The 25,094-nt window shown below is 45.9% G+C and overlaps 2 protein-coding genes across 2 annotated transcripts in view; one reads left to right on the top strand and one right to left on the bottom strand.

Moving 5' to 3' along the window:
• LOC130298314 (zinc finger protein 271-like) overlaps positions 1-19,502 on the bottom strand; it is a 56,072-nt gene extending 36,570 nt beyond the window's left edge. Inside the window, 5 exon segments of the mRNA XM_056551247.1 lie at positions 8,652-8,673; positions 10,057-11,433; positions 16,675-17,439; positions 17,523-17,649; positions 19,374-19,502. Coding sequence (XP_056407222.1) covers positions 8,652-8,673; positions 10,057-11,433; positions 16,675-17,439; positions 17,523-17,610 — 2,252 coding nt within the window. The 5' untranslated portion in view covers positions 17,611-17,649; positions 19,374-19,502.
• Positions 19,503-19,699: 197 nt separating this feature from the next.
• Positions 19,700-25,094, top strand: part of LOC130298315 (oocyte zinc finger protein XlCOF6-like) — a 72,610-nt gene continuing 67,215 nt past the window's right edge. Inside the window, exons 1-2 of the mRNA XM_056551248.1 lie at positions 19,700-19,818; positions 21,145-21,292. Of these exons, the coding sequence (XP_056407223.1) occupies positions 21,215-21,292 (78 nt within the window). The 5' untranslated portion in view covers positions 19,700-19,818; positions 21,145-21,214. The remainder of the gene's footprint in view (positions 19,819-21,144; positions 21,293-25,094) is intronic.

The following is a 25,094-nucleotide window of genomic DNA, read 5'->3' on the forward strand; positions in this document are numbered from 1 at the left end:
GGAATTCCGGTCCCCGCTGCTAGCCAGGCGGGGACCGGTATGCCTGCTGAAATAATTCAGCAGGCATCCCGGCACATCACCGAGGGGGGTCCTGAGACCTCCCCATGTTGGCGATCGCAGGAAATCACATGTTAAGTCAGACATGCAATTTTATGCTATTCAGGGCTGATCGGGTCTCTGGTGACCCGATCGCCCAGAAAATAGGGATGATCGGAGCAGTCAGTGACAGCTCCGATCATCCTGAGGGATAGGAGCGAGGTTGCAGTGGTGCAACCTCCTCCTATCCCCTGCCATTAGTCAGAAATTAATTCTGACCAATGACAGCGCACAACAGGGGGTTGCCATGGAAAGCCCCCGCTCTGCCCACCCCTCGATGTCGGGCAGAACGGGGGGAGAAGATGGCGGCCGTTACCTGGAGAGAAGATGCCGTGGGGACCGCAGATCATCGCTGGAGACATCGTAGATCAGCGGCGCAGGTAGGGAGGCGGCGGTGGGGGGGTAGGAAGATGTCAGTAAAGCGATCTTTACTGATGCGCTTCTAGTGGTTGCCAAACTGCAACTCCCAGCATGCCCAGACAGCCAAAGGCTGTCTGGGCATGCTGGGTTTTGTAGTTTTGCAACATCTGGAGGGTCACAGTTTGGAGACCACTATTACAGTGGTGCCCAAATGGTAGCCCTCCAGATGTTTCCAAACTACAACTCTCAGCATGCCAAGACTACCCAGGCATGCTGGGAGTTGTAGTTCTGTAACATCTGTCACTTCAGATTTTGCAATTTTCATGAAAATTTAGAAAATTGTAGAATTTAGAATAATCGGTAAAAGCATCTTAGAGTTATTAATGCTTAAAGTGACAGTGGTCAGAATTACAAAAAAGGGCTCAGTCCTTAAGGTGAAAAAGGGCTCAGTCCTAAAGGGGTTAATGTTCTCACCTATCTAACTGGAGAAATTCAGTGTAAACATTGTATGACTAAGAGCGGCGACGCCTGAAACGCGTCATGGTGTTCACCTTCTTGTGACTTTTCTCCAATAAACAGGACTCTGCATTGTCCACGCTGGTTATTTTTCCTGCTCATATGGACTTTGGTGCCGCCATACACCTGCCGTGCTGTGGAGGGGACTTACCTGCGGGGAGCTGCCTATACACTTTACCTCTTTATAAATATACTATTCATTTTGTATATACTTTTATAATATTTTTTCTATATATTTGTAACTGTATAAACAAGGCGCTCAACATCACGCTGTATTGTGAAAGCATTAATGCCTTCAATGGTATTGATCGTCCACCATGCGAGGCCATAAAACTTACCTTCTCCATTTGGATGTAAGACCAGCGTGTTCCTCCATTAGGTGTCGCACCGTGACATTTTATACACATTTATGGCTCATAATGGGACGTATAATATATGGATTTTATATTCTGTCACCATATTGTAAAACCCCTTATGTGTAGATTATAGTTTTATGTCCCCATTACCCTTTGTATATGAACGTGGGGTGCCTCCAGCTGTTTCCAGAGGCATCCGTCTCCATTTTTTGGCTATTTCTCATTTCTTGTAAATCCTTCTGACATAATGTAAAGGTTTTTGATATATATATTGTTTATATTTGCATATTTAGGAGGATATCAATTCTATAGATTTTTATATACATTTCACCTCCGATCAGGTGACTCTAGTGACCCGGTAGGGATTCGTTCACCGCTTATAATAAGGATGTAACTGTGAGTACTCCTATATCTATTTACCTGATGAAGAACCCGGTTCGGGTTAGAAACTTAAAGGGGTACTCCACCCCTAGACATCTTATCCTTTATCCAAAGAATAGGGGAATGAGATATCTGACCCCCGCAGCTGGGACCCCCGTGATCTCTGTGCAGCACCTGTCATTCGTTTAGAACGCTGAGTGCGGGCTGCAGGGGTTGTGATGTTATGGCCACGCCCCTTATGATGTCACACCATGCCCCCTCATAGACTTGCATTGAGGGGGCGTGGTGTGATGTCACGACCCCCGCACCCAGAGTTCAGAACAAAATGCTCCGAACGCTGGGGCAGTGGAGTACTCCTTTAATGTTACTTGTATGGAATAAACGACACCGTTCTGTTATTAGGATCTATGGTCAGATTCTTCTTCCATAACTAGTCTCAGTACTAGCACCAGCGGGTATCCTCCATTTTACCGCTGTGGATCGTGTGTGATCCTCTTCAAGTACATTCATCCCACCGAGGATCCTGCCAGACCTGGAGAGGATGCCGCGGCTGCTGACGGCCATCTTGGATTCCAATTAGGAGTCTAGGTGCCAGTGCTGGTGTTGTGTCCTCAGCACAACATCTTCCGGTATGCCTTCTACCACCTACCTGCCAGGGTTTACCGGAACGTTACTACACCAGGAGTGCATCTTTTATTCTCGTCTAAGGAGATGATGGAGGCGCCGATGCTGCCAACCGAGGTGGAGAAGTTAAAGCCCAGACAGGGGCAGATGCTGAGCAGCAAGAGGATAGGATCTTACTGACAAAGCAGTTTAACCGCTTGAGGACTTTTTTTTCCCATTTTTGCACTTTTGTTTTTTTCCTCACCTTCTAAAAATCATAACGCTTTCAGTTTTCCACCTACAGGCCTATATGAGGCTTGTTTTATGCGCTAAATCACATTTATTAACTTATTTTTTCACACTTTTTTTGTCTATTACATGCAATTATTGGATTGCATACGCTGTTCTGTGCCATAGCATAGCATTGATCAGTGTTATCGGTGCTCTGCTCCTCTAGTTTGGATCTCAGGCATGGAGCAGCAGAGCGACAATCGGATGGTGGGAAGTAAGGTAAGTAGCCTCCCGCTGTCCTCTCAGCTGTTCAGGACACCACGATTTCACCACGGCGGTCCCGAACAGCTGACTGAGCTAACCGGCAACTGTTTCTCCTGTTTTAGAGGCCGCGATCAACTTTGATTGCGGCGTCTAAAGGGATAATACCGGATATCAGCCCGATCAGCAATGTCCGCGGGTCCTGGTTGTAGATAGCAACCGGGACCCACCGGGTATGAAGCGTGCTCAGCCCCTGAGCACGCTTCGCATAACAGGAGCCAGCACAGAACGTAAATATATAAGTCATGCGTCATTAAGGGGTTAAATTGGAAAAGGGGGGTGATTCAAACTTTTAGCATGGAAGGGGTTAATTCACATTTATTAACTTGTTTTCTTACACCCTTTTTTAGTCCCTGTCGGGGACTATAACATGCAATCCTCTGATTGTATACACTGTTCTGTGCCATAGCATAGCATTGATCAGTGTTATCTGCGCTGAAGCTGACTGGAGCATCAAGGAAGAGACTGGACGGCAAGGAGGCAGGTAAGGGCCCTCTCGCCGTCCTCTCAGCTAATTGTTACACCACGGTGGTCCGGATCAGCTCCACTGAGCTGCCAAGAAAGCTTTTCTTTTATTTTAGACGCCGCAATCAACTTTGATTGCGGCATCTAATGGGTTAATAACGGGAATCACCGCGATCAATGATGTCCGGCATTAGACATGGTTCCCAGCCAGCTTGTGACCCCGCGTAATAGCAGGGGAGCAGGGACAAAGCATACATGTACACCCTGCGTCCTTAAGGGGTTTAGAAGCTTTTAATATGCCGAGGGCCCAGGACAAGTCTGTTTCTCTATTACAGGTAAGAAAAGCACAATGGACCTGATGTGGTTGACGCAACCATCTTAAAAAGGTCTCCAGAGGCAGCGAGGAGGGCAAGTGGATAAAGCAACGAGCTGCCCTGAATGATACCGGTCTGTATAAAAACAACAAGGATAAAATCTGTCTACCAAAGGTTCTGTGCCCAATGATGTCCCCGGAGACTCATAGAGTCACCCACAACTAGAAAATGACTATAATATCACTGGTGAGTGATCACTGGATAGCCCCAGGATTTACCACAGTGGTCACCAGGTAAACACCGGCCGGCATGACCTGTGCAAGACCTAATGTAGGAAAGCGGGCAGGTGCCTCCTAAACGTGGCGGATTTACTCATTTTAGCAGCTGCAGATAGACTATACAGTTGTCTCAACATACAATAGTTTCATCATACAATGGTCTTTTCTGGACCATTGGAACTTGAAACCAGACACAACATACAATGTACAAACAGTCCAGATCTGTGACACGTGTCCATGGCTGCAAGAACCGACCAATCAGAATGGCCATTCACTGGTAAAACCCCTTTATTACTGAAGTGTATGCACTGAATTCCTGTCTGGTAGCACCCCCTACAGTACAGGGAGGTATTACATGTTCTGTACTACTCTTACCTGTGCCAGGGTTAGCTGCTCCAGGTGGGGGCAGCTCTATTTTACATTTTTTTGGGACACTGTGTGTACTGTACAGGACCCTGAAGAAGCTCCTGTCCTCTACATAGACAGTGATTACAGCTCCCAGCAGATCTCTATTACTTTTATATGGAAGGATTTGCTTTATCTATATTAGTATCTACTTATCTTTCTTTAATCTTCACTTTTTCCTATTTTTGCATGACATTTTTGGTGGCTTCAGAACCAATTACCAGGTTTCCATAGAGTTACAGTCCAAACATACAATGGTCGTCCTGGAACCAATTACTTTTGTAACTTGAGGGACCACTGTGTCCAACTCCCCTTGTGAGGAGGGTATGAATACATTTTGGTGTGTGTGGATCTCTTTTCAGGTTGGCTTAAAGGGGTAGTCCAGTGGTGAAAAACTTATCCCCTATCCTAAGGATACGGGATAAGTTTGAGATCGCGGGGGGTCCGACCGCTGGGGCCCCCTGCGATCTCTCTGTACGGGGCCCCGGCTCTCCGCCCAGATAGCGGGTGTCGACCCCGGCACGAAGCGGCGGCCGACACGCCCCCTCAATACATCTCAATGGCAGAGCCGGAGATTGCCGAAGGCAGCGCTTCGGCTCTGCCATAGAGTTGTATTGAGGGGACGTGTCGGCCGCCGACTCGTGCGGAGGTCGACACGCCCCCTTCCCGTGGGCTGTCGGGGCTCCGTACAGGAGATCACAGGGGGCCCCAGCGGTCGGACCCCCCCCAATCTGCAACCTGTCCCCTATCCTTAGGATAGGGGATAAGTTGCTCACCACTGAGTCACCACTGGACTACTCCTTTAAGGCCCATCTGGGTCGAAATTCTAATGCAAAGGTGACAGCATGGAAAAATTTGGTAATTAGGGCAAATTGGTTTTATTGAAAGACAAAAGACCATCGGCATTACAAGCTAGTAAGACCGGCAAAAATACAGGAACATACAAGGGCAGCAGTCAGGGTGAGGGAGACATCACATACAGTCAGGATCGAGCTGATAAAAGGAACAATAACACAGAACACGCACCCTGAGGTGCCAGAAAACAGAAAAGTAGTCCCAATTGCCCCCCCCCCCCCCCACCTCTTACGCCTGCACTGATTAAGCATTATTTAGAAATGAATTTAAAAGAAAAAGCAAGTAATAAAAAGGGAATGGGAATGCTGCCGCCGAACGAACTGCCTCATTTCAGCACAATCACATAAGACAGGAACATATCTAGGAACCAACATTCACCATATGTGGATCAGATAAACCACGCACTGACTCTGGGGAGTCAGGGGGGAGGAACACCAGGCGCCCCACACTCCCTCAAATTTAGCATTTCCTGTTTTATACACCATCTTAGAGAATGGGATAATAGAATTTACCAGCTTCTTTCATTTGCCGAGTGTCACGATGCCGGCTGGCAGGAGGTGGATCCTCTGTGCCAGAGAGGGATAGCGAGGACCGTGCTAGTGGACCGGTTCTAAGACACTACTGGTTTTCACCAGAGCCCGCCGCAAAGCGGGATGGTCTTGCTGCGGCGGTAGTGACCAGGTCGTATCCACTAGCAACGGCTCACCTCTCTGGCTGCTGAAGAAAGGCGAGGTACAAGGGAGTAGGCAGAAGCAAAGTCGGACGTAGCAGAAGGTCGGGGGCAGGCGGCAAGGTTCGTAGTCAGGGGAGATAGCAGAAGTTCTGGTACACAGGGTTTAAACACACAAAACGCTTTCACTAGGCACAAGGGCAACAAGATCCGGCAGGGAAGTGCAAGGGAGGAGGTTAGATATAGTCAGGGACCAGGTGGGAGCCAATTAAGCTAATTGGGCCAGGCACCAATCATTGGTGCACTGGCCCTTTAAGTCTCAGGGAGCTGGCGCGCGCGCGCGCCCTAGAGAGCGGAGCCGCGCGCGCCAGCACATGACAGCAGGGGACGGGAACGGGTAAGTGACCTGGGATGCGATTCGCGAGCGGGCGCGTCCCGCTGTGCGAATCGCATCCCCAACGGCCATGACAGAGCAGCGCTCCCGGTCAGCGGGACTGACCGGGGAGCTGCAGGGAGAAAGACGCCGTGAGCGCTCCGGGGAGGAGCGGGGACCCGGAGCGCTAGGCGTAACACCGAGCTTCCACATGTGATGCAAGTGTCCTATCCCTCTATATACTGAAGACATCGTCAGGCGGTGAGCTGACCCCAGATTGTTTCATAGATTTTCTATGTCTTTCTTTTGCAATATGTAAAAGAGTGCCCAACTCAATCCACATACAACAAAACCCCAGAAGGTGCCCGGATAACTCGGAATATATCAACAACTTTAGGGGAAAACCACTAAAGGGGTACCCTAAACTAAGAACCTTCCCTATAAAATGTAACTTTTATTGGTCACTATTATAATATCAAAAGAAATCAAAAACCAAATGAAATGTTCACCACTAGGTGTCAGAACCACACCACTGTTATAATTACAGCTCCAGTTTAGCTCCGTATCAGTGTGCTGGAAATATGATAAGCTCAGAAGGAATGTGCGCTTATTCTGTATGGCCGTTCAGGAGCTCTCAATATATTTAGTAATCAGAAGCTAAATGTAAGAGCTGCAATTAAAACTCCCATGTATCCAGTTCAATGATGTTTCGTCGGCTCCCCAGCTTTATCAAAGGACTGATAGCTAATGGCCTGACTCACTCCCACACCTTCAACATTGAGAAGATTCTCTAATACCATGTGACAAAAGGAGAGGAGGAGTCCCATACCCTCGACAACATATCTTATATGAACTTTCCTGTATACGAATACAGGGGGAGGAGCCACGTGAGCGCTAGAGATAAATCCGCTCTGTTCTTCAGAGAGTTGGATATTCAGCTCCTCTTCTCATATAAGATGCATTTTGGTTACTATTAGGAGCAGAAGAAATCAGATAAGAATAAAGCTTAGATATTATTATTATTTAGGAAATAAATACAATCTCTCTAACCAATTTCAGGGACGTATGTTAGTAGAACGCTGAAAACATTGGAGAGTAAAGAGAAATTTACTTATAAAACCCCAGAAAGCCTGAGATTCCTCTATGGCCAAAGTCTTAGTAGAAGAATATAAATCTCGTAACGTAAAAGAATGTAAACGTTCCCACAAAGGGGAAGAGGGAAAATGTGTTTAGTAATAACCATAGGGAGTAAAGAAAGTGGGGTTAGGGGAGAAGGGAAATCAGAATCAGTCGTAGAGCAGTCTCGTAATACCGACAAAGTTATATATAAAAGAGGAAAGAACTAGAGAGGCCAAGGAGGAGTGCGGGGGCCACAAAATGGGCCCTATAGAAGGAGGGACTGAGGAGAATTCCATATCCACATGAGGAGGAATATAAAGGGGAGGATGAGAAAAAGAAGAGCGAACGAGCTCTAATAATCCAGACGAAGGAAAAGCTTTATAATAAGTGTGTAAATCCGGAAACACAAAACCGCCGTCTAATGTCTTCAGGGTGAGCGTCTATACGGGACACGTGGTCTCTTCTGAATCATAACAAAATTACTAAATAACCATCGGATAGAAGAAAAATAACAATTCCGTACTATGATAGGGACGGACTGTAAAAATATAAAATATTATTGGTAAATATAAGATTTAAGAACCTTTTTCCTTCCAATCCACGACATATATGGGAATTTACGAGCGTGTAACTGGGTCTTCAATCCGTGTAATAATGGCGCAAAGTGTGAAGTAAAGAGATCTTGTACCAGATGTGATCAGATCTCTAGGGATTTTATACCCCGGGGAGGACAAAGAAAAGGAAAAGAATTACACCCATGTTTACTGAACCCGGGGGACGCTGACATATTGACGACTTCTCATATAGAAAAATGGATTTTATGATCTGAGACAGAAAATAGACGTCAAGACGGGAAACGCTGGTCTAGGGTTTGTGATAAATAAAAGTATCTGCAGCGTCTTATGTTCAGAAGAGACGATCTTCAAGGGAGACGCGCGGATCCTGTCTGATGCCTTGAATTAAAGTCTCTATAATCATAATGAGAAGGGGGCGGGGACAACACTGACGCGTTACATTCCCTATATACAACGTCAGGGACAATATTACATTTATTATAAGTCAAAAAAATAAAGGGAACACTTAAACAACACAATGTAACTCCAAGTCAATGACACTTCTGTGAAATCACACTGTCCACTCAGGAAGCAACACTGATTGACAATTAATTTCACATGCTGTTGTGCAAATGGAACAGACAACAGGTGGAAATTATAGGCAATTAGCACCCCCAATAAAGGAGTGGTTCTGCAGGTGGTGACCACAGACCACTTTTCAGTTCATATGCTTCCTGGCTGATGTTTTGGTCACTTTTGAATGCTGGCAGTGCTTTCTCTCTAGTGGTAGCATGAGACGGAGTCTACAACCCACACAAGTGGCTCAGGTATTGCAGCTCATCCAGGATGGCACATCATTGCGAACTGTAGCAAGAAGGTTTGCTGTGTCTGTCAGTGTAGTGTCCAGAGCATGGAGGCGCTACCAGGAGACAGGCCAGTACATCAGGAGATGTGGAGGAGGACGTAGGAGGGCAAAAACCCAGAAGCATGGCCGCTACCTCCGCCTTTGTGCAAGGAGGAGCAGGAGGAGCACTGCCAGAGCCCTGCAAAAAGACCTCCAGCAGGCCACAAATGTGCATGTGTCCACTCAATCGGTCAGAAACAGATACATAAGGGTGGTATGAGGGCCTGACGTCCACAGGTGGGGGTTATGCTTACAGCCCAACACCGTGCAGAATGTTTGGCATTTGCCAGAGAACAACAAGATTGGCAAATTCCCCACTGGTGCCCTGTGCTCTTCACAGATGAAAGCAGGTTCACACTGAGCACATGTGACAGACGTGGAGAATATTCTGCTGCCTGCAACATCCTCCAGCATGACCGGTTTGGCGGTGGGTCAGTAATGGTGTGGGGTGGCATTTCTTTGGTGGCCGCACAGCCCTCCATGTTCTTGCCAGAGGTAGCCTGACTGCCATTAGGTACCGAGATGAGATCCTCAGACCCCTTGTGAGACCATATGCTGGTGCGGTTGGGTTCCTCCTAATACAAGACAATGTTAGACCTCATGTGGCTGGAGTGTGTCAGCAGTTCCTACAAGAGAAAGGCATTGATGCTATGGACTGGCTGCCCGTTCCCCTGAATCCGATTGAGCAGTTGTGGGACGTCTCGCTCCATCCACCACAGACTGTCCAGGAGTGGGTGGATGCTTTAGTCCAGGTCTGGGAGGACATCTCTCAGGAGACCATCCTCCACCTCATCAGGAGCATGCCCAGGCGTTGTAGGGAGGTCATACGGGCACGTGGAGGCCACACACACTACTGAGCCTCATTGTGACTTGTATTAAGGACATTACATAAAGTTGGATCAGCCTGTAGTGGGGTTTTCCACTGTGATTTTGAGTGTGACTCCATATCCAGACCTCCATGGGTTGATACATTTGATTTCCATTGATATTTTTTGTGAGATTTTGTTGTCAGCACATTCAACGATGTAAAGACGAAAGTATTTCATACAATAAGTTCATTCATTCAGATCTAGGATGTGTTATCTTAGTGTTCCCTTTATTTTTTTGAGCAGTATAATATAGAGAACTTCTTTAAAATTGATATCAAGTTTGGAGATGAAGCATATATTGTATAAATATATATAAGTATGTATTATTGTCAACTATCCTATGTACATGGTTAATATATAGATGTGTTATTTGCATAATTTTTTGCTCTGCTTCATGTTCTCCCCTGTGTTAGAACATGAAAATGGCTTCTCTCCTGTGTGAGTTTTTCGATGTACAACAAGGTCTGATTTGCGAGTAAAACATTTGCCACATTCTGAACATAAAAATGGCTTATCCCCTGTGTGAGTTATTTGATGGTTAACAAGAATTGATTTCTGAGCAAAACATTTCCCACATTCTGCGCAAGAAAATGGCTTCTCTCCTGAGTGAGTTTTTCTATGTACAACAAGGTCTGATTTCTGAGCAAAACATTTCCCACATTCTGAACATGAAAATGGCTTTTCTCCTGTGTGAGTTCTTTGATGTAAAACAAGGTCTGATTTCTGAGTAAAACATTTCACACATTCTGAACATGGAAATGGCTTCTCCCCTGTGTGAATTCTTTGATGTTTAATAAGATCTGATTTCTGAGCAAAACATTTCCCACATTCTGAACATGAAAATGGCTTCTCTCCTGTGTGAGTTCTTTGATGTAAAACAAGGTCTGATTTCTGAGTAAAACATTTCACACATTCTGAACATGGAAATGGCTTCTCCCCTGTGTGAGTTCTTTGATGTTTAACAAGATCTGATTTCTGAGCAAAACATTTCCCACACTCTGAACATGAAAATGGCTTCTCTCCTGTGTGAGTTCTTTGATGTACAACAAGACCTGATTTATAATTAAAACATTTCCCACATTCTGAACATGAAAATGGCTTCTCTCCTGTGTGAGTTCTTTCATGTACAACAAGACATGATTTAAAAGCAAAACATTTTCCACATTCTGAACATGAAAATGGCTTCTCTCCTGTGTGATTTCTTTGATGTACAACAAGGTCTAATTTATAAGTAAAACATTTCCCACATTCTGAACATGAAAATGGCTTCTCTCCTGTGTGAGTTCTTTGATGTACAACAAGGTATGATTTCTGAGTAAAACATTTCCCACATTCTGAACATGGAAATGGCTTCTCTCCTGTGTGAGTTCTTTGATGGCGAACAAGACCTTGTTTCCCAGTAAAACATTTCTCACATTGTGGACATGAAAACGGCTTCTCTCCTTTGTAGCTTCTCTTATGTCTCACAAGATTTGATTTCTTGGTAAAACACTTTCCACATTCTGAACATGAATATGGCCTTTCCTTTGCACAATCTTTCTGATGTCCAACACCCCTTCTGTGACTTTTATTTTGCTGAACATCCTGTGATGAGTGAGAAGACAGGACCTGTATATAAGGATGAGATGACAGATCTTGGCTGTGAAGGGCTGAGGGTGTATCTGGGATAATGGAATGTTCTTCATATGTATCTTGTGTGATATCATCATCTGCTTTATAATCTGAAGATATAAGATTCTCCTCTGATCTCCTGGTACAAGAATCTGCAGAGAATAACACAGATTTTATTTTTGAGTATTAACCCCTAACAACCCAGGACATTTTTGCATTTCTAAGCAATAGCACTTTGTAAAGATTTACTGCAAAACTGAAGAAAGATAGTTGCTATGATAGCGGAGCAGCCATACAACAGTGGTGTCAAACTGTGGCCCTCCAGATGTTGCAAAACTTCAACTCCCAGCATGCCTGGACACCAAAGGTCCTCTAGAGGATGCACAATGTCCCCAAAGGTAAATCAAGGCTTCCCTCTGAAGTTTTGCAACATCTGGAGGGCCACAGGTTGACACCACTGCCTTACAAGGAGCAGGGACACCAGTCTTTGACAATCATGTGGACACAGCCTCAGGGAAAATCACTGCTATGGGGCCCGGTCAGGGAACAAATGACCGTGCCCCCCAATCCACATGACCCCGCAGGTTATAATGGAGCAGTCATCCAAACCGCCCCCTTTATAATCCTCATGCCAGCCAGAGAATTCAGGCAAAGGATAGGGGATACGTTATAGATCACGGGGGTCCGACCCTTGGGACTCCCTGCAATCTCCTGAATGGGGCCCTGGCAGTCTGCTTAAAGGGGGCGGACCGACCCTGCATGGAGCGACAGCTGACACTCCCCCTCCATGTATCCCATAGAGATATATGGAGGGGGTGTGTCGGCCGCGGCATCCTGTGGGGGTCAGAACGGCCGCTTCCTGCAGACTGCCGGGGCCCCGTTCAGGAGATCGCGGGGGTCCGATCTATAACCTATCCCCTATCCTGTCTAGGCAGACAGTATCACATTTTTGTCTTTTGTCTATTAATGTGTATAGAAAGACTTATGTCCTAATAAAGTTAGAGAAATTTTCCTGGAACCAAGTTAAAAGAGGAACCTTTATTTTTAATGATTTTCGCTCACGACTCGCCAGCCGCACCTATACCTCCATTTGGACCCACAAAAGTGACCCGAACCGGAACATTTCTGTATCAGAGGGAAAGAATAAAGGGATTTAAAGGGGTACTCTACTGCTAGACATCTTATTCCTTATCCAAAGGATGGGGGATAGGATGTCTGATCGCGGGGGTCCGGCTGCTGGGACCCCCAGGATCTCCCGCAGCACAGGGCGTTCTAAAATAAACTCCAGTGACGTCACGACCACGCCCCATCGCGATTTCGCGTCCCCTCCATTCATGTGTATCGGAGGGGGCGTGTAATCTGACACGCCCCCTCCAATAGACACGAATAGAGGGGGCATGAAAATGACATCACAAGGGGCCGTGGCTGTGACATTATGATCACGGCCTCTGGCTCCGAGCGTTCTGAACAAAAAGTTAAAAACACCGAAGCACCGAAGTACCCCTTTAACCCCTTAATGACCAAGCCCATTTTCACCTCAAGGACCAGGCCAATTTTATTTTTGCGTGTTCGTTTTTTCCTCCTCGCCTTCTAAAATCCATAACTCCTTTATATTTCCATCTACAGACCCATATAAGGGCTTGTTTTATGCGTGACCAATTGCACTTTGTAATGAAACCTCTAATTTTACCATAAAATGTACGGCGAACCCCCCCCAAAAAATTTTTAGGGAGGAAATTTTAATGAAAAGCAAAATGTTGCACATTTTGGAAGGTTTTGTTTTCACGCTGTACACTTTACGGTAAAAATTATAGGTGTTCTTTATTCTGTGGGTCAATAAGATTAAAATGATACCCATGGGTAGATACTTTTATATTTTTGTACCGCTTAAAAAAAGTCAAAAACTTTTTGTACAAAATCAGTAATCTAAAATCGCCCTATTTTGACCACCTATAACTTTTTCATTTTTCCATATATAGGCCGGTATGAGGGCTCATTTTTTGTGCCGTCATCTGTACTTTTTTTAGATACCACATTTGCATATATAAAACTTTTAGATCATTTTTTATTATTTTTTTAAATAAAATGTGACAAAAAAGCAGGATTTGTGGACTTTAAAAATTTTTTACGTTTACGCCATTCACCGTACGGGATCATTAACATTATATTTTGATAGTTCGAACATTTACACACACGGCAATACCAAATATGTTTATTAAAAAAAGTTTTATGCTTTTTGGGGGTAAAATAGGAAAAACGGATAATTTTCATTTTTATTGGGGTAGGCGATTTTTCCCTTTTTTTTTACTTTTTATTTTTAAATGTTTCAACTTTTTTTTTTTTTACACTTTTTATGTCCCCATAGGAGACTATCTATAGCAATCATTTGATTGCTAATACTGTGCAGTGCTATGCATAGGACACAGCACTGATCAGTATTATCGGTGATCCTCTGCTCGATCGCAGACCAGAGCAGAAGACCCCGGGAGACAGCCGGAGCTAGGTAAGGGGACCTCCGGCTGTCATGCTGGATGATCGGATCCCCGCGGCAGCGCTGCGGGCAATCCGATCATCCAATCAGTATTGATCACGGCATCTGAGGGGTTAATGGCGGACATCTGCGCGATCGCCTAGTCACAGAATCCTCTGGGGATAAATGTTTGATCACGCGGGGTCCCGTTTGTGTATCTCCGGCTCTCCCATAGAGATTCATGGAGAGACATGTCGGGCACCACTTGGTGCGGCGGTCGACAGTAATCCCTGCACGGAGCAGAGGTCACCTGTGCCTGGAGAGATCTGGGGTGCTGGGCAGGAGATCACGGGAGTCTAGGCAGTCGGACCCCTCACGATCAGACACTTATCCCCTCTCCTCAGGATTCTTTGGAAGGTACCAGCGCCATCTTGTGTAGCGGTTCGGACATAAGTTTGCAGCTTCTTTGTCGATGACTGACCCCTGGTAGGACCCATAGTTGGGGTAACTGAACTAAGGCTTTTCGGGGTCTTTGTGGCAGAAGAAAGTGTCCAGGACAATTAAAGACATGGGATCTATGCAGAGTTACTGCAACATGAGTCCGCTCAGCGTACAAAAAGGAAGAGAACGACTCCAGGAAGACGTCACCTGTTAGTCACTGCTGGTATGTACTGCTATATGGTCTCTATATGGAGGAATATTATTCTGTATATAATGTGTTTCATAAACAGTATGGCGGTATTATTCAGTCACTATGTAGTGGTGATGGTATCAAGTCAACTGCTATAGAGTCAATATAGGGGGGAGGGGGATAGTATTTGCCCTGAAGTCCCAAAGATTCTAGTTACACCAATACTTCCCGAAAATATTATTGCAGCCGGTGACTGAATAGAATCTATGAACCTTCTCTGTATTTAGTGGTTACTACTCACCTGGGCGGTTACCTGTAGGAATGTCCTCCTTATACTGCTCATCACCACTCACATCTGTGTCTTCTTCTACTTTTACTATTATGTGTGTAGTATTAAAATAGATTAGATCTTTCCCTGTAGGAATGTCCTCCTTATACTGCTAATCACTGCTCAAATCTGTCTCTTCTTCTTCCTCATTTATATCTGTAGTATTAATATAGATCAGATCTTACCCTGTAGGAATGTCCTCCTTATACTGTTCATCATTGCTCACATCTGGCTCAAAGTGAGAATGTTGAGCTCTTATTGTTTGGATAGAATTATTTCAAATTCAGTGGAAAAAAAATAGCAATTAGCTTTTTTTTCCACAAATTCTTTATTTGTGGGACATCATTTTGGTCGCTTTTGAAATGGAGGAAATGCGCCCCACATCATGCTGTTTGTCCCGGGCTGGGCAGTACCCCATATCTGGTTGCCTGACAGCCTGGTAGGGCCAAGAAGGAGAGGAGCCCCCTTTGGCTATCAGGACATCAATATATGAATTATAGACCCCACTCCATGTCTGCAAAGGATCGGAGCTGTCAGAACCCCCACAAGTGTATTGTCTGGACCAGGGAGCGCTCTGATTGGTCCTTGGTCTTCTAGCAGTGACGCGCGGCTGTCTTTGACAGTTATAGTTCCTGATGGATATATCCGCCATGTTGTGGGAATAATCATCCGCTCATGGTGAATATATCCATCACTGGGTGTTTGGGTGATCGTCCCCATTCATACGGCATTTCTGCAGTATCGGTGTCCGCTGTCATGTCAGAAAAGGGATCCAATGTATACTGGACTCGTCTCATTCAGAAATGACTGCAGCTGCTACAGTATACGTCAGCATCATTATTATTGACTTGATGCTGACGGATATCTGTAACATAACGCTGAAACGCAGTATGAACGGGACGCAGTGTAGGGTCACATAGAGCGCAGAGTATTTCACACTGCGGATGCCCCCGGCAGTCACAAGGGCGAGATCACTGCTGCGGCTGGGTAGCTCAGTGTGTCCGCTCATGACTGCCGGTGGGAAATCCAACGCTATGAGTGGACACACAAAGATACCCAGCCGCAGCAGGGAGCTCACTATTGTGACTGCTGCCGGGCATCCGCAGCATGTAATATGGGATGTGCGCCGTGTAATCCTACACATTATGCATTTTTACTTTTCATTTATTTAATAAATGTATTTTTTATTTTCTTTACATTTTTTTTTACACGGTTCCGGCAATGCAGCAGGCCCCTGCCTGCCGGGGATTACACACAGCACCCTGCGGTCGTGCTGCGGGGTGCTGCAGGGAAGACAGAGGGAGCTCCCTCCATCAAAACACTTACAGCCCGCGATCACTTCTGATCGCGGCTGTAAGGGTTAAACTGCTGGGACCAAAGTTTACTTAGGTCCCGGCAATGCGGCAGGGTCCTGGCTGTGTGTTACAGCCGAGTCCCTGCTGTGATCTTGTGGGTACACTGGACAGTACCCACAAGAACCATGGACGTGTATATTCGTCCAGGTGCTGGAACGTGCATCCCCCTGGACATGTATACTCGTCCATGGTCGTTATGGTGTTAACGGAAAACTCTAGTACTTGAGTACTTATCCCCTAGTTACAGAATCCTGGGGGGATAAATGTCTGATTGTGAGGGGTCCGACCACTGAGACCCACGTGATTTCCTGCCTGGCATCCCGTTTGTATATCTCCGGCTCTCCCATAGAGATTTATAGAGAGGCATGTCGGGCACCTCTTCATGCAGTGGTTGACAGTAATCCCTGCACGGAGCGGAGGTCACTTGTGCCCAGAGGAGCTGGGAGGCCCCAGCCTGACATATGTTTTGGGGGAGGGGGATGGTATTCCAAAATTTGGCCTGTAGTCCCAGAGATTCTAGTTACACCACTACTTCCCCCAAAATATTATTCTAGCCAGTGACTGAATAGAATCTGTGACCCTTCTCTGTATTTAGTGATCACTACTTACCTGGGTGGTTACCTGTAGAAATGTCCTTAAACTGCTCATCACCGCTCACATCTGTCTCTTCTGCTTTTACTATTATGTCTGGAGCATTATTATAGATCAGATCTTTTTCTGTAGAAATGTCCTCCTTATACTGCTCATCAATGCTCACATCTGTCTCTTCTTCCTTTATGTCTGTAGCATTATTATTGATCAGATCTTTCCCTGTAGGAATGTCCACCTTATACTGCTCATTACCGCTCACATCTGTCTCTTCTTCTTCTTCTTTTATGTATGTAGCATTATTATAGATCACATCTTTCCCTGTAGGAATGTCCTCCTTATACTGCTCATCACTACGTACATCTGTCTCTTGTTCTTCTTCCTTTATGTCTGTACCATTAATATAGATCAGATCTTTCTCAGTAGGAATGTTCTCCTTATACTGCTCATCACCGCTCACATCTGTCTCTTGTTCTTCCTTTATGTCTGTAGTATTAATATAGATCAGATCTTTTCCTGTAGAAATGACTTCCTTATACTGGTCATCACCGCTCACATCTGTCTCTTCTTCTACTTCCTTTATGTCTGTAGCATTAATATAAAAGAGATCTTTCCCTGTAGGAATGTCCTCCTTATACTGCTCATCACCGCTCACATCTGTCTCTTCTTCCTTTATGTCTGTAGCATTAATATAGATGAGATCTTTCCCTGTAGTAATGTCCTTCATATTCTGTTCATCAAGAGGACAGGGACACCTCTCTGGTGCTGTTCTCTTACAGGATCTGACTGTAGGGAACACATACAGAGACTGAATTCATTCTTTACATACAAATAATGAGAGGACGTGTGTATATAGTCATGTCTATTACCTGGTGATGTGAGGGGCTGCTGATCCTCCATCATGACCTGATCCTTGTACTGATCCTTGTGTCCTTCTACATACTCCCACTCCTCCATGGAGAAATAGACCGCCACGTCCTGACACCTTATAGGAACCTGTATTGTGAATAAACATTTAATTCTATACAATTCCAGGATGTTATATGGAGACATTTGAGGGGATATTCCTGCACATGATTTATCTTCTTGCTCTCGGATGATGAGGTGAATACTTGTCGGGGCAGATCCTCTATATTATGGTCACATGTCCCGAACTGACCACAAGTCTCATGACCCAGCTGTCAGTTCAGGTCATTATACCCAAAGCGCCCGTCCCATGGAGTGTAAGGAGTTAAGTGATATTTCATAGTATCACTGCTCCCCTCCCCCGGGACTATATAGATGGCTGCTTACTGTCTGGCCCCTAAGGATAGAATTGGCAGTGCTGTGCGCCACTTAACCCTAGCTAGACTGGTTGTTCTTATCCCAGCAAGTAGAAGGGACAATAAGCAGCTATCTGTATAGTGTGTGGCCCCAAAAAAGGTAAGTGGCAATGCATCACCATCATTTAACTCCTTCATGGCTGACTGGGCAGGAGGTATATAATGTATAGCCATGGGCCCAGCTCCGAAGCAGGAGATGCATCAAATCTGGCATATCTTCTGCTCTTGTGCAGTAAACCCCTTTCAGAGCAGGGACTCTTGTCATTAAAGTGATAAGATTTGGAGGGGAGGGAGGCCGCTGAAAGTCTATGACGCACAGTCAGGAGTTCAGCACGATTCATCGCCCCTAGGTCCTACCTGCTATCAGCATCTGGGACTCATTGCTAATGCCGGACATCACCAATGCCAAAAATCTATTTCCGGTAGCTCAGTGGAGCTGATAAGGACACCCACAGTGAAATAGCGGGGTCCCGGTCAGCTGAGAGAACGGGTGGAGGTCCCTAACCTCGCTCCACGCTGTCTGAACGACGCTCCAATCCTGCAGGCAGCCTCAGCATCACAGCATTGATCAGTGTATGTAATCTATAGATTCCATGTAATAGTCTACTACAGGGACTACAAAACTGGGAATAAGGTAAAAAGAACATTAACTTAATGTGAATAAGCCCCTCCCCTAATAAACGATTGAATCTTCCCCATTAACCAATTTTTTTAAATAAAATTATGTAAACAAAAAATAAATCTAAACATATGTGTAACCGCACGGTCAATGGCGTAAACGTAAAAAAATACAACTTCACGGGCCAAAAGAAAAGTCTTAAAAAGCGATCAAAGAGTCTCATCAAAATTAGTTGAAATTACAGATCACAGCGCAAAAAATGACTTTCATACATCCCCGTATACGGAATAATAAGAGAGTTATAGGGGACAAGGTAGGACAATCTGATACAGACTCATTATTGTACAAAAAGTTCGAATTTTTTTATATTTTAAAAGTATTAAAATAAAACCTATATAAATCATTTATCATTGTAATCGTTTGGACCTACAGAATAAAGAGAATTATTACCGTAATGTGCACTGCGTCCAAACAGAAGAACCCAGATTTCACCCCACAAATAAACATTTTTGACCCTTGTTGTAGATTTTGCAGTAAAATGAGTGATGTCATTACAAAGTACAAACCGGTGGTGAAAAAAAACAATAACAAGAACAAGACTCATATGGGTTTGTAAAGAGGAAATCACAATCATTATGTCTATTAGAAGGCGAGAAGGAAAACATTAAAAAGAGAAATCACTGTGTCCTTAAGGGGTTAAAACGCAAAACTGCTGGGTTCTGAAGGGGTTAATAGTACAAAAAAAAACATCTAACAGCAACATGTGACCACACACATACCTCCACCTGCAGAGCTGTACAGGAGCCGTGTACTTACAGGACCTGCGATGATGTCACAGTCATGTGATCAATCGGGACTCTGCTGTCACATGACCATTCTCACAGGTCCTTAACTCACCATCCCGTCTATCCTGCACTGCTGAACTCCGCCCACTCCTGTCACATGATCCTCCCCACAGGTCCTTCAGCCGCAGTCACATCTTTACTGCTATGCTTTACCCCCAAATGTACTGGTCACATGATTGTGACATCATCACATGTCCTACACCTCCAGCATGTAGCAGATACAGAGCAGGTCCTGGTGGGGCAGTCACTGCTGTTGTGTGTGGAGATCTCTCAGAGCAGCAGCCCCTGATCATGTGACTCCTCCTCCTCCATGTGACTGATCACATGACGGTGACATCATCGCAGGTCCTGTAAGCACACGGCTCCTCTACAGATACAGGTATGTGTGTGCGGTCACCATCAGATCAGGATTATTGGGGATGTTTATTATTAACCCTTAAGTACACGATGTATATTTACATTCTGTGCCCCATATGGGACTTTGAGGTGAGCTCAGGAGCTATAAGCAGCCAGGACTCACCACTAGTGACGCTCATCGCCATTAACCCTTTAGATTCCATGATCAAAGTCGATTGCAGGATCTAATATTAGCAAAATGCAGTTGTTGGGGGGCGGAGTCTAGATCAGCTGAGATGACGGCCGGAGGGCCCCTTACCGTGCTCTGTGCTCAGATCAGTGCTCTAAGTATACAGACACCTCCACAGCCTGTATAAGCCGAGCACCGATAACACTGATCACTATGGCAGAGCGTTATTCAGGGTTTGTAATAGAAGCCCCTCCCCTAATAAGTTTATATCCCATTTTTGTAATAAAATAATGTAGGTGGGCGTGGCTTAGACATGGCGCTGTGCGGTTGTTTTTCTAGGGAGCGCCGTGCCGACCAGCGGTTGTTTCCTGATTTCCTGCCTATACTGCCCCCAGGGGATGTCTGGATGGTGAAGGTATCAGGTCACTTACCCGCCCATCCTGTCACCTGGTCAGTCTCTTTTCTCCGGGTATCAGCCACTTCTTCCATACGGGACTATGTAAGCATCAGGTTTTTTAAGTTTCTCCCGCGCCCCTATTATTACTATAGACAGTGTTTCCAAACCAGCGTGCCTCCAGCAGTTGTGAAACTACAACTCCCAGCATGCCCTGACAGCCAAATGCTGTAACAGCTGGAGGCACCCTGCTTGGGAAACACTGACTCCGGTGGTGGCCCAGACCCTGCGTGTGTAACGGTATATGATGCTCGGCCTCTGCTGCAGGTAATAGCAGGTTCTTCCGGGGGGACATATCACAATTCACATAAAATCCTGATGTAATTGTGATGTATATTGTGCCCCCTAGTGGACACATTTCACTATTCTTCATTGGACAATGTCATATTGAATCCCTCTATTCTTCTCCCTGCTCTGATGAAGACGTTCTGAATACACCGCAGCCTCAGAGATTAGGAGAAATGGATTCACAACGTCTTCAGCAGAGCAGGGAGAGCGACCTCAGAAGACCTGGAGGACCAGAGCGCCACCACTGGACGGGAGAGGGGAGTGCGCTCTAGTCTCTTATTTTACAGCCCTCGGACAATGGATTTTGTTTTATAGAGAAATCTGAAAACTCCTATAATGTCTCCTCAGATGTTTCCCCAGATTATCTCCAGGAAATGGATTTTATTTCTCCATAGAATCTGGTGCGGTTTATCATCGTCTCCTCTTCTTCCCTTCAGGTTTCTCCAATCCAGGATCCTCTGCTGATATCTTCTATATAAGAGAATTCTCCTGGATGACCCATCCACCATGGAGAGAGACAGGAACAAGATGGCCGACAGGATCATAAACCTCACCCTACAGATACTCTTCCGGCTTACTGGAGAGGTGAGGGATTCTGGGAGTGATGTCACATGACCTCATTCTTATCTATATAATAGATGGATATGACTGGAGAGGTGAGGGATTCTGGGAGTGATGTCACATGACCTCATTCTTATCTATGTAATAACAGATGGATATGACTGGAGAGGTGAGGGATTCTGGGAGTGATGTCACATGACCTCATTCTTATCTATGTAATAACAGATGGATATGACTGGGGAGGTGAGGGATTCTGGGAGTGATGTCACATGACCTCATTCTTATCTATGTAATAACAGATGGATATGACTGGGGAGGTGAGGGATTCTGGGAGTGATGTCACATGACCTCATTCTTATCTATGTAATAACAGATGGATATGACTGGAGAGGTGAGGGATTCTGGGAGTGATGTCACATGACCTCATTCTTAACCAATGGAATAACAGATGGATATGACTGGAGAGGTGAGGGATTCTGGGAGTGATGTCACATGACCTCATTCTTATCTATGGAATAACCGATGGCTATGACTGGAGAGGTGAGGGATTCTGGGAGTGATGTCACAGGACCTCATTCTTATCTATGGAATAACAGATGGATATGACTGGAGAGGTGAGGGATTCTGGGAGTGATATCACATGACCTCATTCTTATCTATGTAATAACAGATGGATATGACTGGAGAGGTGAGGGATTCTGGGAGTGATGTCACATAACCTCATTCTTATCTATGTAATAACAGATGGATATGACTGGAGAGGTGAGGGATTCTGGGAGTGATGTCACATGACCTCATTCTTATCTATGTAATAACAGATGGATATGACTGGAGAGGTGAGGGATTCTGGGAGTGATGTCACATGACCTCATTCTTATCTATGTAATAACAGATGGATATGACTGGAGAGGTGAGGGATTCTGGGAGTGGTGTCACATGACCTCATTCTTATCTATGTAATAACAGATAGATATGACTGGAGAGGTGAGGGATTCTGGGAATGTATGTAGTGATATAATGTGTCTCTCCATACACAGGATTACACAGTAGTGAAGAAGTCCTCTAGTGGGCGCTGTCGGGCCCCTGTGTGTGAAGGATGGGGAAGAACCCTGAGCCCAATCCCGGGGCCCTTACCTCACTCCCTGATACATGAGGAAATGGATGAACAGAAGATCCTAGAACTCATCAACAAGATGATGGAGCTGCTGACTGGAGAGGTGACCCTGCTGGGACATTATACAGTAATGGAGGGGTCTGGTGATGACTGGAGAGGTGACACTGCTAGGACATTATACAGTAATGGAGGGGTCTGGTGATGACTGGAGAGGTGACCCTGCTGGGACATTATACAGTAATGGAGGGGTCTGGTGATGACTGGAGAGGTGACACTGCTGGGACATTATACAGTAATGGAGGGGTCTGGTGATGACTGGAGAGGTGACACTGCTGGGACATTATACAGTAATGGAGGGGTCTGGTGATGACTGGAGAGGTGACACTGCTGGGAATGCTGGGACATTATACAGTAATGGAGGGGTCTGGTGATGACTGGAGAGGTGACACTGCTGGGACATTATATAGTAATGGAGGGGTCTGGTGATGACTGGAGAGGTGACACTGCTGGGACATTATACAGTAATGGAGGGGTCTGGTGATGACTGGAGAGGTGACACTGCTGGGAATGCTGGGACATTATGCAGTAATGGAGGGGTCTGGTGATGACTGGAGAGGTGACACTGCTGGGACATTATACAGTAATGGAGGGGTCTGGTGATGACTGGAGAGGTGACACTGCTGGGACATTATACAGTAATGGAGGGGTCTGGTGATGACTGGAGAGGTGACACTGCTGGGACATTATACAGTAATGGAGGGGTCTGGTGATGACTGGAGAGGTGACACTGCTGGGACATTATACAGTAATGGAGGGGTCTGGTGATGACTGGAGAGGTGACACTGCTGGGACATTATACAGTAATGGAGGGGTCTGGTGATGACTGGAGAGGTGACACTGCTGGGACATTATACAGTAATGGAGGGGTCTGGTGATGACTGCAGAGGTGACACTGCTGGGACATTATACAGTAATGGAGGGGTCTGGTGATGACTGCAGAGGTGACACTGCTGGGACATTATACAGTAATGGAGGGGTCTGGTGATGACTGGAGAGGTGACACTGCTGGGACATTATACAGTAATGGAGGGGTCTGGTGATGACTGGAGAGGTGACACTGCTGGGACATTATACAGTAATGGAGGGGTCTGGTGATGACTGGAGAGGTGACACTGCTGGGACATTATACAGTAATGGAGGGGTCTGGTGATGACTGGAGAGGTGACAATGCTGGGACATTATACAGTAATGGAAGGGTCTGGTGATGACTGGAGAGGTGACACTGCTGGGACATTATACAGTAATGGAGGGGTCTGGTGATGACTGGAGAGGTGACACTGCTGGGACATTATACAGTAATGGAGGGGTCTGGTGATGACTGGAGAGGTGACACTGCTGGGACATTATACAGTAATGGAAGGGTCTGGTGATGACTGGAGAGGTGACACTGCTGGGACATTATACAGTAATGGAGGGGTCTGGTGATGACTGGAGAGGTGACACTGCTGGGACATTATACAGTAATGGAGGGGTCTGGTGATGACTGGAGAGGTGACACTGCTGGGACATTATACAGTAATGGAAGGGTCTGGTGATGACTGGAGAGGTGACACTGCTGGGACATTATAAAGTAATGGAGGGGTCTGGGGATGACTGGAGAGGTGACACTGCTGGGACATTATACAGTAATGGAGGGGGTCTGGTGATGACTGGAGAGGTGACACTGCTGGGACATTATACAGTAATGGAGGGGTCTGGTGATGACTGGAGAGGTGACACTGCTGGGACATTATACAGTAATGGAGGGGTCTGGTGATGACTGGAGAGGTGACACTGCTGGGACATTATACAGTAATGGAGGGGTCTGGTGATGACTGGAGAGGTGACACTGCTGGGACATTATACAGTAATGGAGGGGTCTGGTGATGACTGAAGAGGTGACACTGCTGGGACATTATATAGTAATGGAGGGGTCTGGTGATGACTGGAGAGGTGACACTGCTGGGAATGCTGGGACATTATACAGTAATGGAGGGGTCTGGTGATGACTGGAGAGGTGACACTGCTGGGACATTATACAGTAATGGAGGGGTCTGGTGATGACTGGAGAGGTGACACTGCTGGGACATTATACAGTAATGGAGGGGTCTGGTGATGACTGGAGAGGTGACACTGCTGGGACATTATACAGTAATGGAGGGGTCTGGTGATGACTGGAGAGGTGACACTGCTGGGACATTATACAGTAATGGAGGGGTCTGGTGATGACTGGAGAGGTGACACTGCTGGGAATGCTGGGACATTATACAGTAATGGAGGGGTCTGGTGATGACTGGAGAGGTGACCCGGCTGGGACATTATACAGTAATGGAGGGGTCTGGTGATGACTGGAGAGGTGACACTGCTGGGACATTATACAGTAATGGAGGGGTCTGGTGATGACTGGAGAGGTGACACTGCTGGGACATTATACAGTAATGGAAGGGTCTGGTGATGACTGGAGAGGTGACACTGCTGGGACATTATAAAGTAATGGAGGGGTCTGGGGATGACTGGAGAGGTGACACTGCTGGGACATTATACAGTAATGGAGGGGTCTGGTGATGACTGGAGAGGTGACACTGCTGGGACATTATACAGTAATGGAGGGGTCTGGTGATGACTGGAGAGGTGACACTGCTGGGACATTATACAGTAATGGAGGGGTCTGGT

The sequence above is a fragment of the Hyla sarda genome, assembly GCF_029499605.1.
Source record: "Hyla sarda isolate aHylSar1 chromosome 1 unlocalized genomic scaffold, aHylSar1.hap1 SUPER_1_unloc_9, whole genome shotgun sequence".
Classification (NCBI taxonomy): domain Eukaryota; kingdom Metazoa; phylum Chordata; class Amphibia; order Anura; family Hylidae; genus Hyla; species Hyla sarda.